This window comes from Eumetopias jubatus, unplaced genomic scaffold (genome assembly GCF_037043125.1).
Source record: "Eumetopias jubatus isolate StellerSeaLion01/CBP00866 unplaced genomic scaffold, mEumJub1_p1.0 scaffold_16, whole genome shotgun sequence".
Classification (NCBI taxonomy): Eukaryota; Metazoa; Chordata; class Mammalia; order Carnivora; family Otariidae; genus Eumetopias; species Eumetopias jubatus.
In genome coordinates, this window is record NW_028274822.1 from 66,903,720 (window position 1) to 66,916,256 (window position 12,537).

The window sequence follows — 12,537 nt, forward strand, 5'->3', positions numbered from 1 at the left end:
CATGAGACGCCAAAGAAACGACCCCAGCCGAAACTTGGATGTGGTTCTGGAATTCAAGGGAGGTCTCAGCCTGAGACGCAGGTTAGAGTTAGTTAAGTCAGCTCTGAGTTGGGACCAAGAAGTGGGATAAGATCATCCCAGATGGTACTGTGAAGATGGGGCCTTCTGAAATGCATGAGCAGCTGGAGATGCTCGTGAAGAGGCAACGTGAGTACAGAGCAAAGGAGTGGTTATACAGGGGAAGAGAGAAGACAAGCTGAGGAGGGTTGGGTTTGATGCTGGAGAGTAAATCAGGAGAGGAAGAGTGAAGTCTGGGACTAGAGGAGTTAAGAGACTTGAGTGAAGCCCTTGGCGTGTGGTCGACAGACCCCGAGGAGGGAGGGTGAGCACACGGAATGGGGATGGGAGAAAGCCTTAAAGACTTTCGAAGTGTACGGCTGCTGACCATGTTCTCTGCGTGGCCATGGCCGGCTCCCCCAATCAAGGACTGCAACACGCCAGCGGGACTGGGCCTCCGCGGTGCGCCGCAGCGTTTGCCCCGTCGAACGCTCCAGAGCGCATGCCCAGAGCGGTGGGCATTGTCACGTGCGGCCGCCTCGCGCGGATTGGCCCCCCGCCCGCGAGCTCCGGGGGGATTGGCTAGAGCGGTCGGGGCGGTGGCGGCGGCACGCGGAGGGAGGCTGCGTCGGTGCGGCGGCTGTGGGGCAGAGAGCAGGTGCGTCCCCGCGGTCCCCGCCCCGCCGCCCACGGCGATCCGATCCCTGGCCCTCGGGACCTGCCCCTGTCCCCCGGCCCGAGGCGGGTGGGGGTCGGCACGCCTGGAGCCTCGGTGGCCCCGCCCCGACGGCCGCTCCGCCCCCAGGCCGCCCAGGCCCGCCCGCAGCTCCTCGGGGATGGAGGTCCTGGACGAGTTCGACAGCGAGTTGCCCCAGAGTGTGACCTTCTGCCAGCTCATCTCCGAGGAGGACTTCGAGAGGCAGGCGGCCACCTACACGGAACGCGCGCTGCGCCGCCTCTTCCGCAGCATCGACCGCAACCCGGCGCTGGCCGAGAGGGTGGTGCGCAAGGGCAAGCTGGCCGAGTACGAGGGGCGCGGGCTCCTCTCCTTCCTCTGGGTGCGAGCGGGCCGGCGGGGCTGCAAGGGGGGAGGCGGGGCGGGGGCCACGGGGGCGGGTGCTCACACGGCTCCCGCTCGCTGTCTTCTGGGGCGGAGCTCTGAGGATAGGAGATTGGGGGCGGGGCGGGGCGGGGCGAGGGTTGGGTGGGGAGGGAGCCTTCGGGCCTAGCTGTAGCTGCAGAGTAGGGCTCTTCCAGAAGCCCCAGGCGGCCCAGCTTGAAGAGTGCAGCCGGCAGGCGTCTCACCTGTCTGGCTTCCTCCTGCCCTGCCTGTCCCCTTGTCGTAGGCAAAGTTCTTCTGTGCAGTTCAGGGGGAGCTGAATTGTTGCAACAGCATGGGTGCCCTGGAGATGCACCAGCGCCTGGAGCAGCTGAAGAGGAGCATTCACCGCGTGCACCTCTACTCTCAGGGTGAGGCTCAGCCTCTGCCAGGCTCCAGTAACCCAGCAAACCTGACTCAGGTTCCCTTATCCCTGGTTCTGTGCTTAGCACTTTTTTTTTTTAATTTGGTCTTTATTTTTAAAGTATTATGAAAACGAACATAATACAAAACTGGAGACTGCAGTGAACACTCGGGTACCGGTTACCCTTCAGTTTCAGCAACTATCCCCATCTTGCCATGCTTGCTTCACTCTCTATTCCCCCGTTTCCTTTTTCTGGAGCATTTTGGGGGGAAATCTCAGACATCATTTTATTCTTGGATTCTTTAGAATGCTTTTTTATATATTAAAAAAAGACATTTTGTAATCACAATGTTACCTAGATATTATTGACAACAATTTTAAGATTTATTTATTTATTTATTTGACACAGAGAGTGTGCTCACAGAAGCACAGGGAGGGGCAGAGGGAGAGAGAGAGAAACAGGCTCCCCACAGATCAGGGAGCCTGATGTGGGACTAAATCCCAGGACCCTGAGACCACCACTCGAGCCGAAGGCAGAGGCTTAACCGACTGAGTCACCCAGGTGCCGGACAACAATTTCTTAATATTAGCTGATACTTGGTTTGGATGTTAGGTCCTTTGAGGTTCCTTTTCACTAGGATGGCCATATACTTCGAGTCCACATTGGCACACTTGGGAGAGTGAAATGGAAGGGGGCCACACTAGTGACTACGTAGGGATGGCAAGTGAGGGATGGCCACGTCTGTTGAAGTCCCTTTGAGGTGGGATGCCCTCACCTTACTCCCCCATGCCATCACCTTGAAGAACTGTGATGTCCTTTGGGGCGTTGCACTCAATGGGTTTATATCTGTTGTTAGGGCCCCCTGGTGCCGTTTGTCTTGTCCCCCTCTCCCTGTATTTCTTGGACAGTTGCTCTAAAGCCTTGATTAGATGCGGGTTCAGTTCTTTTGGTGCATTTGTCTTCAGTGATACCCTAGCTAGTGGTGGAGCAGCTTTCTTCATTGTATCAGGAGGCCTGGCTCACCTGGGGGTCCCACTTTCCATGATGCAGAGTGTGCGTGTTCCACATCACCATTTCATCTGATGGACCCCCCCAGCATGTGTAGCTCTTACACAGCCTCCCAAGGTAGTGTCCATGCTATTAAACTCATTTTACAGAAGAGGACATAGAGGCCCAGGGAGGGTAGCCAACGTTGTAACAACAGTGTCACGTAGTAAGTAGTAGAGTCTAGACTTCAACTCAGGTGTGGGTTGCTCTAGGGCTCGGGCTCTTAGCCTCCAGGTCAGTGCTCCCTGGTGGTAGCACTGGTAGCACATAATGGGCTATATGAGGCACTTGTTCATATCCACTTTGCTGGTGTCCAATAGAAATAGCCAGACTCATCAAATATAGGAAGAAAACCTAATGTGGAAAGAGGAGAGGGGGTAGGCCCCAGAGTCCTGCTACTCAGAGATTCTCTCCCTGAGCCCACTTCTGTAAGATCTCCTACAGAACAGTTTCCTTATGGAGGAAAGGGCCTTTGCATACCCCCAGGATGGCCCTGGGGCTGGGTGTAGTTGGTGAACTCACCGTCCAGAGCCTGGATACCCCATGAAGGTGCTGGCTGACTTAGGAGCTTTCCACAGTGCTTGCGGTAGGTGGCAGATTGACCTTTCTGGGACAAGCCCAGCCCTCCTTGGTGGTGATACTCATGTTACTTCCCCTGAAATTCGGGCCTTGAAGTCTGGGGTATGGGTCCTGCCTGGGCCTTGTACACTTGGAACTTCCCTTCCTCCTTGTAAGAGAGAGACAAAAATAGCCTTTCCTCATGGGGGTAGTTGTGGGGTCGGTGAGCTGGTACATGTTGGTGCCTGTCAGCCGTGGCTCCCCATGGTCCATTTCGTGAAAGGATCCTAACCCTAACCCCACTCTTACGTGGTGCCCTTTGGGGGAGGAATCTTGTGAAGAACCTGCACCATTGTTTGGCCTCGACGCTACCCTGTTCTGGCCATGGGGTAGGCACTCATTGGTCTTTTTTGTCACAGATGCCAAGAAGAAGAGAAGAAAGCCAAAGCCGAAGAAACCAGAACCCATCCTCTTGCGAGACCGCTCAACCTCCCCATGCCTGCCACCAGCCCTGCTGCCGCCTCCACCGCTGCTGTCACCTGCCACCACCATGGCCGCTGTGGTGGCCCCATCACCCCCTGTCTACACTATGCCTCGGGTCTTTGGCCCCTTCCCTCCGCTGCCCAGCAAGTCGGTGAGCTCATCCCCCGGTCTGCATGGTCCCAGGAGCGGCAGCCCCTACCCCTCTGCTCAGAACCACCCCAGCGGCTCCCCTAGGCCCATGGCAGTGACTGTCAGAACTTTGTTTTTAAGCGGCAGAATGCTCTCTGGAGGCAAAGTCTTGGGTAGAATGTTGATGGAAAAAGCAGATAAAAGGGGGTCTGCTCTGGTTGAAGGGTTGGAGGCACAGAGTTTCACCTGCTTGGCCTCAGCTGAGCAAGGCAGCTGCCAAAACATGGGGCAGAATCCTAGGGTGCCCAAAGGACAGGTGGAGAAGCATGGCCTGCCCCCCAATATCTCTAGCCCCACGCCTGCCCCACTTCACGGCTGGTGGTCTCCTTGCCTCTGCAGTGCTTTCCTAACCGCGTGCCTCTCCTGTTCCCTCCTCCTGCAGTCTCATGCCAGGCAGCCCCCAGTCCTCTCTCAGCTCCCAGCCCCCATCCTGTCCCCGTCCCCCTAACACCAAGCTTGAGGGGGGCGCTAAGGATGACCCTATGTATTGGCTGAATGAGTGATAGTCACATAGTTTCCCTAGTTCTGGTGTAAGGTGTTTTTCTTCCCAGTGGGGCCCCCAGACTTGTCCTAAGATTTCCTTTGTTTCCTACAGATGGAGAAGTTGGAGGTTGCAAGGTCAGAAGTGAAATTGAACTGGCCTGGCCTGTCATCGAACCCAAAGAGGTGGAAGGAAATGATTCTAGGCTCCGGGCAAATGAAAAGAGAGCATTTTAGGGAGCACATTGTGTCCCACGCTTGGTTCCCATTTTTTCCCCACCTTGTCAGTCCTCACCACAGTGTTGAGGGGTAGTTATTCCCATTGTACAGGGACGGAGTGAAGGCTCAGGTCTGATCCGTGCCCGGGAGTCCCTGTGGGAGGGCCTGCCAGGGAGGAGCCCAGAGCTGATGTTTCCCTCTCTGCCCTGTCTTGCAGACACATGGTTGATCTGACCCCCTTGGTCCTCAACCCCGGAGGCTTCCATTTCTCGTACCTGGCTGGAAACAGTGCACACAAGCTCCGTTGCCCTGGCTTCCCCTGGTAAGCACGCCTCTGGGCCTCTCTGGGGCGGGACATCGTCCTGGCTTGCCTGGCTTGATGGCATCATGGCAGTGTGCACGAGGGCCAGAAGAATGTTCTGTATGATGGTCCTTTGCGTTTCATGAAAGGACCCTAATGTAATCGGGTGCTGGAAAAGTTGCTCCCCCTTCCTAGTGTTTGTAAATGCTGAGAGTTGGAAACAAGCAGCTCAGAGATCCATTAGAAAGGGAACAATTCCGTCAACTGTGCGTAGCCCTAAGGTGTATACACATGTGTTTTGCAAAGCAGGGATTTACTGAATAGGTGGTTTGTTTGCTTGTTTGTTTAATCACCTGTTTTTGCCATTTATGGTGGTATTTCCCATGTCATTCCATGGAGTGTTATTTCAAAGTATGTATTTAGACTGGCTACTTCATTGTATCAGATAATTTTTTTTTAAATAGCTATTTTTTAAAAAATATTTATTTATTTGACCGAGAGAGACACAGTGAGAGAGGGAACACAAGCAGGGAGAGTGGGAGAGGGAGAAGCAGGCTTCCCGCCGAGCAGGGAGCCCGATGTGGGGCTTGATCCTAGCACCCTGGGATCATGACCCGAGCTGAAGGCGGACGCTTAATGACTGAGCCACCCAGGCGCCCCTAAATAGCTATTTTTTAGAGGAGTTTTAGATTCACAGCAAACTGAGAAAGTGCTGAGAGTTCCCATGTCCCCCTCCCCCCTACACAGGCACAGACTCCCCCACTATCAACATGCCCCACCTTACAGTTGGTGAACCTACACTGACACATCATTATCACCCAGAGTCCATATGTTTGGGCTTGCTCTTGGCCTTGTACATTCTATGGGTTTGGACAAATTTATAATGACAGGTATCCACTATTGTAGTGTCCTACAGAACAGCTTCATTGCCTTCAAAATCCCCTATGCTCCAGCTGTTCATCCATCCCTCTCCCCTAATGCCCAACTACCACTGATCTTTTTAGCGTGTCCATAATTTTACCCTTTCCAGGATGTTATATGCTTGGAATCCTACAGTATATAGCCATTCCAGATTGGCTTCTTTCACTTACGGTTCCTCCATGTCTTTTCATGGCTGGCTAGTTCCTTTTTAGCACTGAGTAACTGGGTATACTGTAGTTCATTTATCCATCCACCTACTGAAGGACATCTTGGTTGCTTCCAAGTTTTGGTAATTATGAATAAAGCTGCTATATAAACATCTACATGCAGGTTTTGTGTGGACATAAGTTTTCAACTCTCTTACTAAGAAGCATGATTGCTGGATCATATGGTAATAATATGTTTAGTTTTAAAGAGACTACCAAAGTGGTTGTACCATTATGTATTCCCACTACCAATGAGTGAGAATGCAAATGACTTCTTATGTGTAAGTAACCTACACAGTTCTGTAAAGATGATTCTAAATTTAGTTGATGGAAAGTTTATTCACGAAGACACCCAAAGTGTGAGCGAACCTTTAAAAATGTTTTTGGCTTCCTTAGTAGTGAAAGTAACGTTAAGGTTACTGAGATATATGCTCTGTACCTGTCAAAAAGCCCCAAGTAAAGAGAATCCTGTGCTATCAAGGCTTTAGGAGGAGACTCATTTTAGCTGTGAAAATACTATAAATTGGCTTTGTCCTTTTAAAAATTCTCTTATTAAAAAAAATAAAAATTCTCTTATTGAGATAATTTGCATAGCATCATATGAATTCACCCATTTAAAGTGTTCACTTTAGTAGCCTTTTATATATTCACATTTGTGCAACCATCACCACAGTCCAATTTTAGAATGTTTCCATCATGTCAAAAAGAAGAGAGTGAAAAGACAACCCATAGACAACCCACAAAAAATCCCATTCCAAAAAATGGGCACAGGACTTGAATAGACATTTCTTTAAAGAAGGCATACAAATGGCCAATAAACACAGGTAAACATGCTCCCCGCCATTAGGCATCAGGGAAATGCAAATGAACACCACAGTGAAATACCACATCACATCCACCAGGATGGCTCTCATCGTAGAGACAGATGATGACAAGTGTTGATGAGCATGTGGAGAAATTGGAACTCTAGTGTGTGGCCGGTGGGAATGTAAAATGGTGCAGCCACCATGGCAAAAAGGTATGATGGCTCCCCAAAATGTTAAACATAGGATTACCATATGACCCGGTAATTCCCCTCCCAGGTATATGGCTGAAAGAACTGAAGTAGAGACTCAGACAGATGCTTGCGCATGAATGTTCATAGCACCAGTTTCACAGTGACCAAAAGGAGAAGACCACCCAAGTGTATCCGAGATGAACAAAATGTGACCTAGCCACGTAATAGAATTGAAACAAGTGAAAGAAGCCAGCACGAAGGGACAAATTATTGTATGGTTCCTGTTACGTGGAATATCTAGAATAGGCAGAGTCCTAAAGACAAAGTAGATGAGAGGTTGCCAGGAACTGGGAGAAGGGAGTGAGTTGCTTAATTGGTACAGTTTCTGTTTGGGGTGATGAAAAAGTTCTGGAAATAGATAGCGGTGATGGTCACAGGACATGGTGAATGTATCTAATAGAAATGGTTAAAATCGTAAATGTGACGTATATTTTACTACAATAAAAAAAAAGAAAGAAAGAAAGAAACCCTAGCACCACTTAGCTGTCACCCGCAGGTCCTCCACCCCCAGCCCTAGGCAGCGATTAACCTACTTTCTCTGTGGATTTGCCTGTTCTGGACATTCCATATAAATGAAACCATACAATAACATGGTCTTTCGTGACTGGCTTCTTTCATTTAGCATAACGTTTGCAAGGTTCATCCATGTCATAGCATGTGTTACTGCTGAATTTCTTGGCAGAATACTTTTATTTATTTATTTATTTTTAAAGATTTTGTTTATTTATTTTGGAGTGAGAGCGAGTGCACTCGTGAGTGGTGGTGAGTGGGGAGAGGGAGAAGGAGAGAGAACCTCAAGCAGACTCTGTGTCTAGCACAGAGCCCGAGGCAGGCCTCGATCTCACAATGCTGAGGTCACGACCTGAGCTGAAACCAAGAGTCCGCTACTTAACTGACTGACCCACCCAGGCACCTCCAGAATGATTTATTTTTTATTTTTAAAATTTTTTATTTAAATTTGAGTTAGTTAACATATGAATTTCCTGTTTTTTAAATTTCTTCTTTTTAAGATTTTATTTATTTGACAGAGAGAGACACAGCGAGAAAGGGAACACAAGCAGGGGGAGTGGGAGAGGGAGAAGCAGGTTTCCCGCTGAGCAGGGAGCCCTCTGCAGGGTCGATCCCAGGACCCTGAGATCATGACCTGAGCCGAAGGCAGACGCTTAATGACTGAGCCACCCAGGCGCCCCTTAAATTTCTTTTTTAAGACTTAAAATTTTTTAGAGCAGTTTTAGGTTCACAGCAAAAGTGATAGGGAAATACAGAGAGTTCCCATACGCCCCCTATCCCCACACGTGCACAACCTCCCTCATTATCAACATCCCCTCCAGAGTGATGCGTGTGTTAACAACTGATGAGCCTGCACTGATAACATCATAGTCACCCAAAAGTCCATCGTTTACATCAGGGTTCCCTTTTGGTGCTGTACATTCTATGGGTTGACTTTCTTTTTATGGTTGAATGGTATTCCATTGTATGGATATACTGCATTTTCTCTATCTATTCATGAGTCGACAGACATTTGAGCTGTTTCCATTTTTTTGGCTCTTATGAATAATACTGTTAGGAACATTTGTGGCCAGGTATCTGTGAGGACATAGTTCTCAGTTTTCTTGGGTATACCCTTAAGAGTGGAATTGCTGGGTCATATGGTAAGTCTGTATCTTGAGGAACTGCCGAAGACACAAGTCCCTTATCAGACATAGGATCTGCAAACATTTCTCCCCGCTGTGTGGGTGGTTTTCTCACTTTTCCAGCAGTGTCTTTTGAAGCACAAAAGTATAAGGTTAGTCCTTTTGAAAGGCAGTTTATCAGAACATCAGGAGCCATAGACGTTTTCAAATTCTTTGCTCTGCTATTTTTTTTTTTAAGATTTTATTTATTTACTTGAGAGAGAGAGAGCACAAGCAGGGGGAGCAGCAGAGAGAGAGGGAGAAGCAGGCTTCCCGCCTAGCAGAGAGCCCGATGCGGGACTCGATCCCAGGACCCTGGGATCATGACTTGAGCTGAAGGCAGACGCTTAACGACTGAGCCACCCAGGCCCCCCTGGGCATAGTTTTATAAGGGTGTGATTTAATTAGACAATGTCATTTCTTTTATCTTGCCTTTGTCACTTACCATGAAGGCCATGGGGACTGGTCCACTTCTTGATGGTCTTTTGAAGCTGAGCTTCATTGGCTGCATAATAAATATCCTGTGCATGTAGTGCTATCACTTAACTCCACAGGCTTCCATGAACACATGAGGTGCTTCCAGTTGTCTTCTCTACGAGTATAGTTAGTGCTGGGATTAAAGTCTTTATGTGCGAAGCTGTTCCTGAACTTCAGATGAATTTCCTGAAGCAGAATTATAAGGGAAATGGTCTGAACAGTTTTCAAAACGACTTTTTTTTTTTCAGATTCTAAAACAATATGTATTTACTGTAGATAATTTGAAAACCGCACACAAAGGAGAGGAAAAGCCATACCAAATCACTCTTAACGCCCACTGCCAGAAATAACTAGCACCAGCATATATTTGTCTTTTCCCTGTGGAAACATAAGTCTATACACATATGGTAGTCTGTTACCTAACTGGAAGTGTCCTGTTAGGCAACTTTGTAGCCAGCTTTTTAAAGAAATATACTTAAGTTCACCAATAACAATAGATGCAAAATGCTCCATTGTATGGATGGAATATTTCCTCAGCCATTCTTGCTCGTTGAAACATTGCACTGATGGGGACAATTTTAGGCTCTTGTTATGTATTGCTTTCTGAGTGAGCTGTGTTCTCATGAGGCTATCATCAAAAGTGGGTTATTTGTCATTGGCCTTAAAAAGTTTACAAAAGCAGGACATGTTCTGTGGGAAAAAGTTCACAATAGAGCAATGAACACGTAAAATATAAGAGGCCCCTGCCCCTAGGAGTCCCACTGCTGAGAGTTTCATGTGTACCCTTCTAACTAACACACACACACACACACACACACACACACACACACACATACGCTGGTTAATTCTGTAACCAAAGCAGGATTTATATATTGTATGTATTTCCCAGCAGCTTGCTTTTTTCCACTACTGTGCCATTGGGGCATCTTTATTTGCTGGGATATGTAGACCGACCTCAGTCCTTCAACACCTGCAGAACAGTCGGCCACATGGCGCCTGTGGTTCCTTTAGCCATTCCCTGAGGAACAAGGTGGTTTCCAGGTTTTCACAATCACAAACATTGCTGCGGTGAACAGCCTGGAACAGCCATCCATGGGAGAGAGTTCTGAAAGTAGAAATGTATTGCGAGCCATCCCACAGCCTGACGTCTTGTCATGTGTACTTCTGGTGGCTCTTTGTGCCAGTATCCCACCTCATGGACGTGTCTTGGCTGTCTCCTGCACAGGACCTCGGCTTGTAGTGGTCCCCCCAGTACTGAGGAGACAGCACTCCCTCCTGTGAAGGCCTCCATCTTCACCCCGCCTGTCTTGCTCAAGTTCCAGCCTGTGCCAAGACCCAAAGATGACTCTGAGAACGACCCTAGCAGCACAGAGTCTGGGACCCCCAAGAGGGGCCCATAACCTCTTCCCTATAGACCATGGCTAAAGGAATGAATAAAGTTCTCACGGAGGTGCCTTACTTGTGCTGGGCTCCCTAGAGGCTGTACAATCCCATGGACTTCCTCCAGTCGAAAGAGGTGTTCAGGGTAGTGCAAGCCTGAGGCCCCCCTCAGCCTGAGCCTGCATACAGTAATTGGTCAGGTCAGTGCTACTGTGAAGTCCCCTTGCTTGCACTCTAACATGAGAATTCAGCCATGGTACTTTTTTTTAAAGATTTTATTTGAGAGAGAGACAGCAAGAGAGAGCATGAGTGGGGAGGAGAGGGAGAAGCAGGCTCCCCGCTGAGCAGGGCTTGATCCTGGCTTGATCCCAGGACCCTGGGATTATGACCTGAGCCGAAGGCAGCCTCTTAACTACTGAGCCAGCCAGGTGCCCCAGCCACGGCGGTGTGAAAGAGAAATGAGTGATGAGACAGTGCTGCCCTTCCCTACAGTGTCTCTGTGGCCCCTTTGGGCCTCACTTGACCCCACTGATTTACAAGTCTACCATTTTTTCCTGAACTTGGCCCCTAAACTCAAGCCTTATCCTGGTGTGGGTTTAGAAACAGTGATCTCTTCCCACCCTGGAGGAAAATAAGCTGGTGATGAGTTTCCGACTTGGCACCTCCCTAAGGAGTCTCAGAGACAGTGACTCCTCTCACACACCAACCTGAGAATCAAACCTGCATGTGAGATGTGAGTCCTCACAAAATGCTTGGGGACTGCTGGACATTAGCAGATATTCACTAAACCCTTGTGTATGCCTCACACCTTGCTTGGGACTGGAGATAATAAACCAAGTGGGTCCCTGCTCTTAAGGAGGAGCTCACATCCTATCCTCGTGTGTGTATGTAACCAGTGCATAGATCTAATTAACAGAGTTATAAAGTTGTAAGTCCTGTGGGAGCTGAGTTGGGCATGTATGTGGTGGGCTGTCAGGGAAGACGTCTCTGAGGAGATGACCTTTATATTGAAGCCTAGAAAATTAGAAGGGGGCAGCCATGAAATGAGAAAGGGCAAGGACGACTGGCTTTGGGTGACTGTCTAGTGGTACAGTTGATGAGTAGGGGATCGGAGAATTCTGTTTTGACCAGACATTTTTTTTTTTAAGATTTTATTTATCCATTCATGAGACAGAGAGATGCAGAGGCAGAGGGAGAAGCAGGCTCCCCGTGGAGCAGGGAGCCAGATGTGGGACTCGATCCCAGGACCCTGGGATCATGACCTGAGCCGAAGGCAGACGCTTAACCCACTGAGCCATGCGGGCGTCCCTGGCCAGACATGTTAAATTTGAGATCACTGGTACCCAAGTAGAGGTCAGGAATCCGGAGTGTTGGCCGTTTAACGATGAGAATCAAGGGATACAAGTGGCATTTAAAGCCACGAGCCTGGGCAAGATCACCCAGTGCTTGGGTGTAGACGGAGGCCCAGGGCTTAGGCTGGGGCACACGAACATAGTGATCTGGTCCAGGGAAGCGTCCTTAAGAAGGGAACAGATGAGTGAGGGCTTTGGACTTTCGGGCTTAATGGCCACTTGCCCCTAATTCGCCCAGGAGAGGGGCCTGGAGGCGGCGGGGACTGAATGCGAGGAGAACGGGCATACAGCGAACGTGGACGTGGCTTTGGAGGCGTCTGCCGCGGAAGGAAACAGAGACGAGCCCGAGGGTGGTGGCACTTGTGCGGTGCCCCGCGGATTTTTTTTAAAGACCCAGGTGAAACCAGGGCGGGCTTGAGCAGGGACGGCACGTAGCCAGGGCTGGATGGGTATGCGAAAGGTCCAGAGAGAGCATCCCCCACCCGCCCGGGAAAGTGGGGCTTCGAGGCAGAGGCCTCTCGGCCCACCAGCACCCTTATAAGCCCTACCGCGAACTCCGCCCAGGCACCCTAAGACCAAGCTCTACCTGCGGGGCATGCGCACTTGGCACGAGGCGCCACCGTTCCCTCACGGACTTCGCCCACTTCCGGGGCGGGTCAGCGGGACCCGGAAG

At 49.8% G+C, this 12,537-nt stretch overlaps 1 protein-coding gene across 1 annotated transcript; it reads left to right on the plus strand.

Moving 5' to 3' along the window:
* The first annotated feature begins 685 nt into the window (after positions 1–685).
* Positions 686–10,687, plus strand: LOC114203421 (uncharacterized). The gene is made up of 7 exons (XM_028096768.1): positions 686–715; positions 863–1,115; positions 1,404–1,527; positions 3,546–3,760; positions 4,394–4,464; positions 4,715–4,819; positions 10,358–10,687. The coding sequence occupies exons 2-7, from the start codon at positions 894–896 to the stop codon at positions 10,530–10,532; spliced, it is 912 nt and encodes a 303-aa protein (XP_027952569.1). The 5' UTR covers positions 686–715; positions 863–893; the 3' UTR covers positions 10,533–10,687.
* Positions 10,688–12,537: the final 1,850 nt, after the last annotated feature.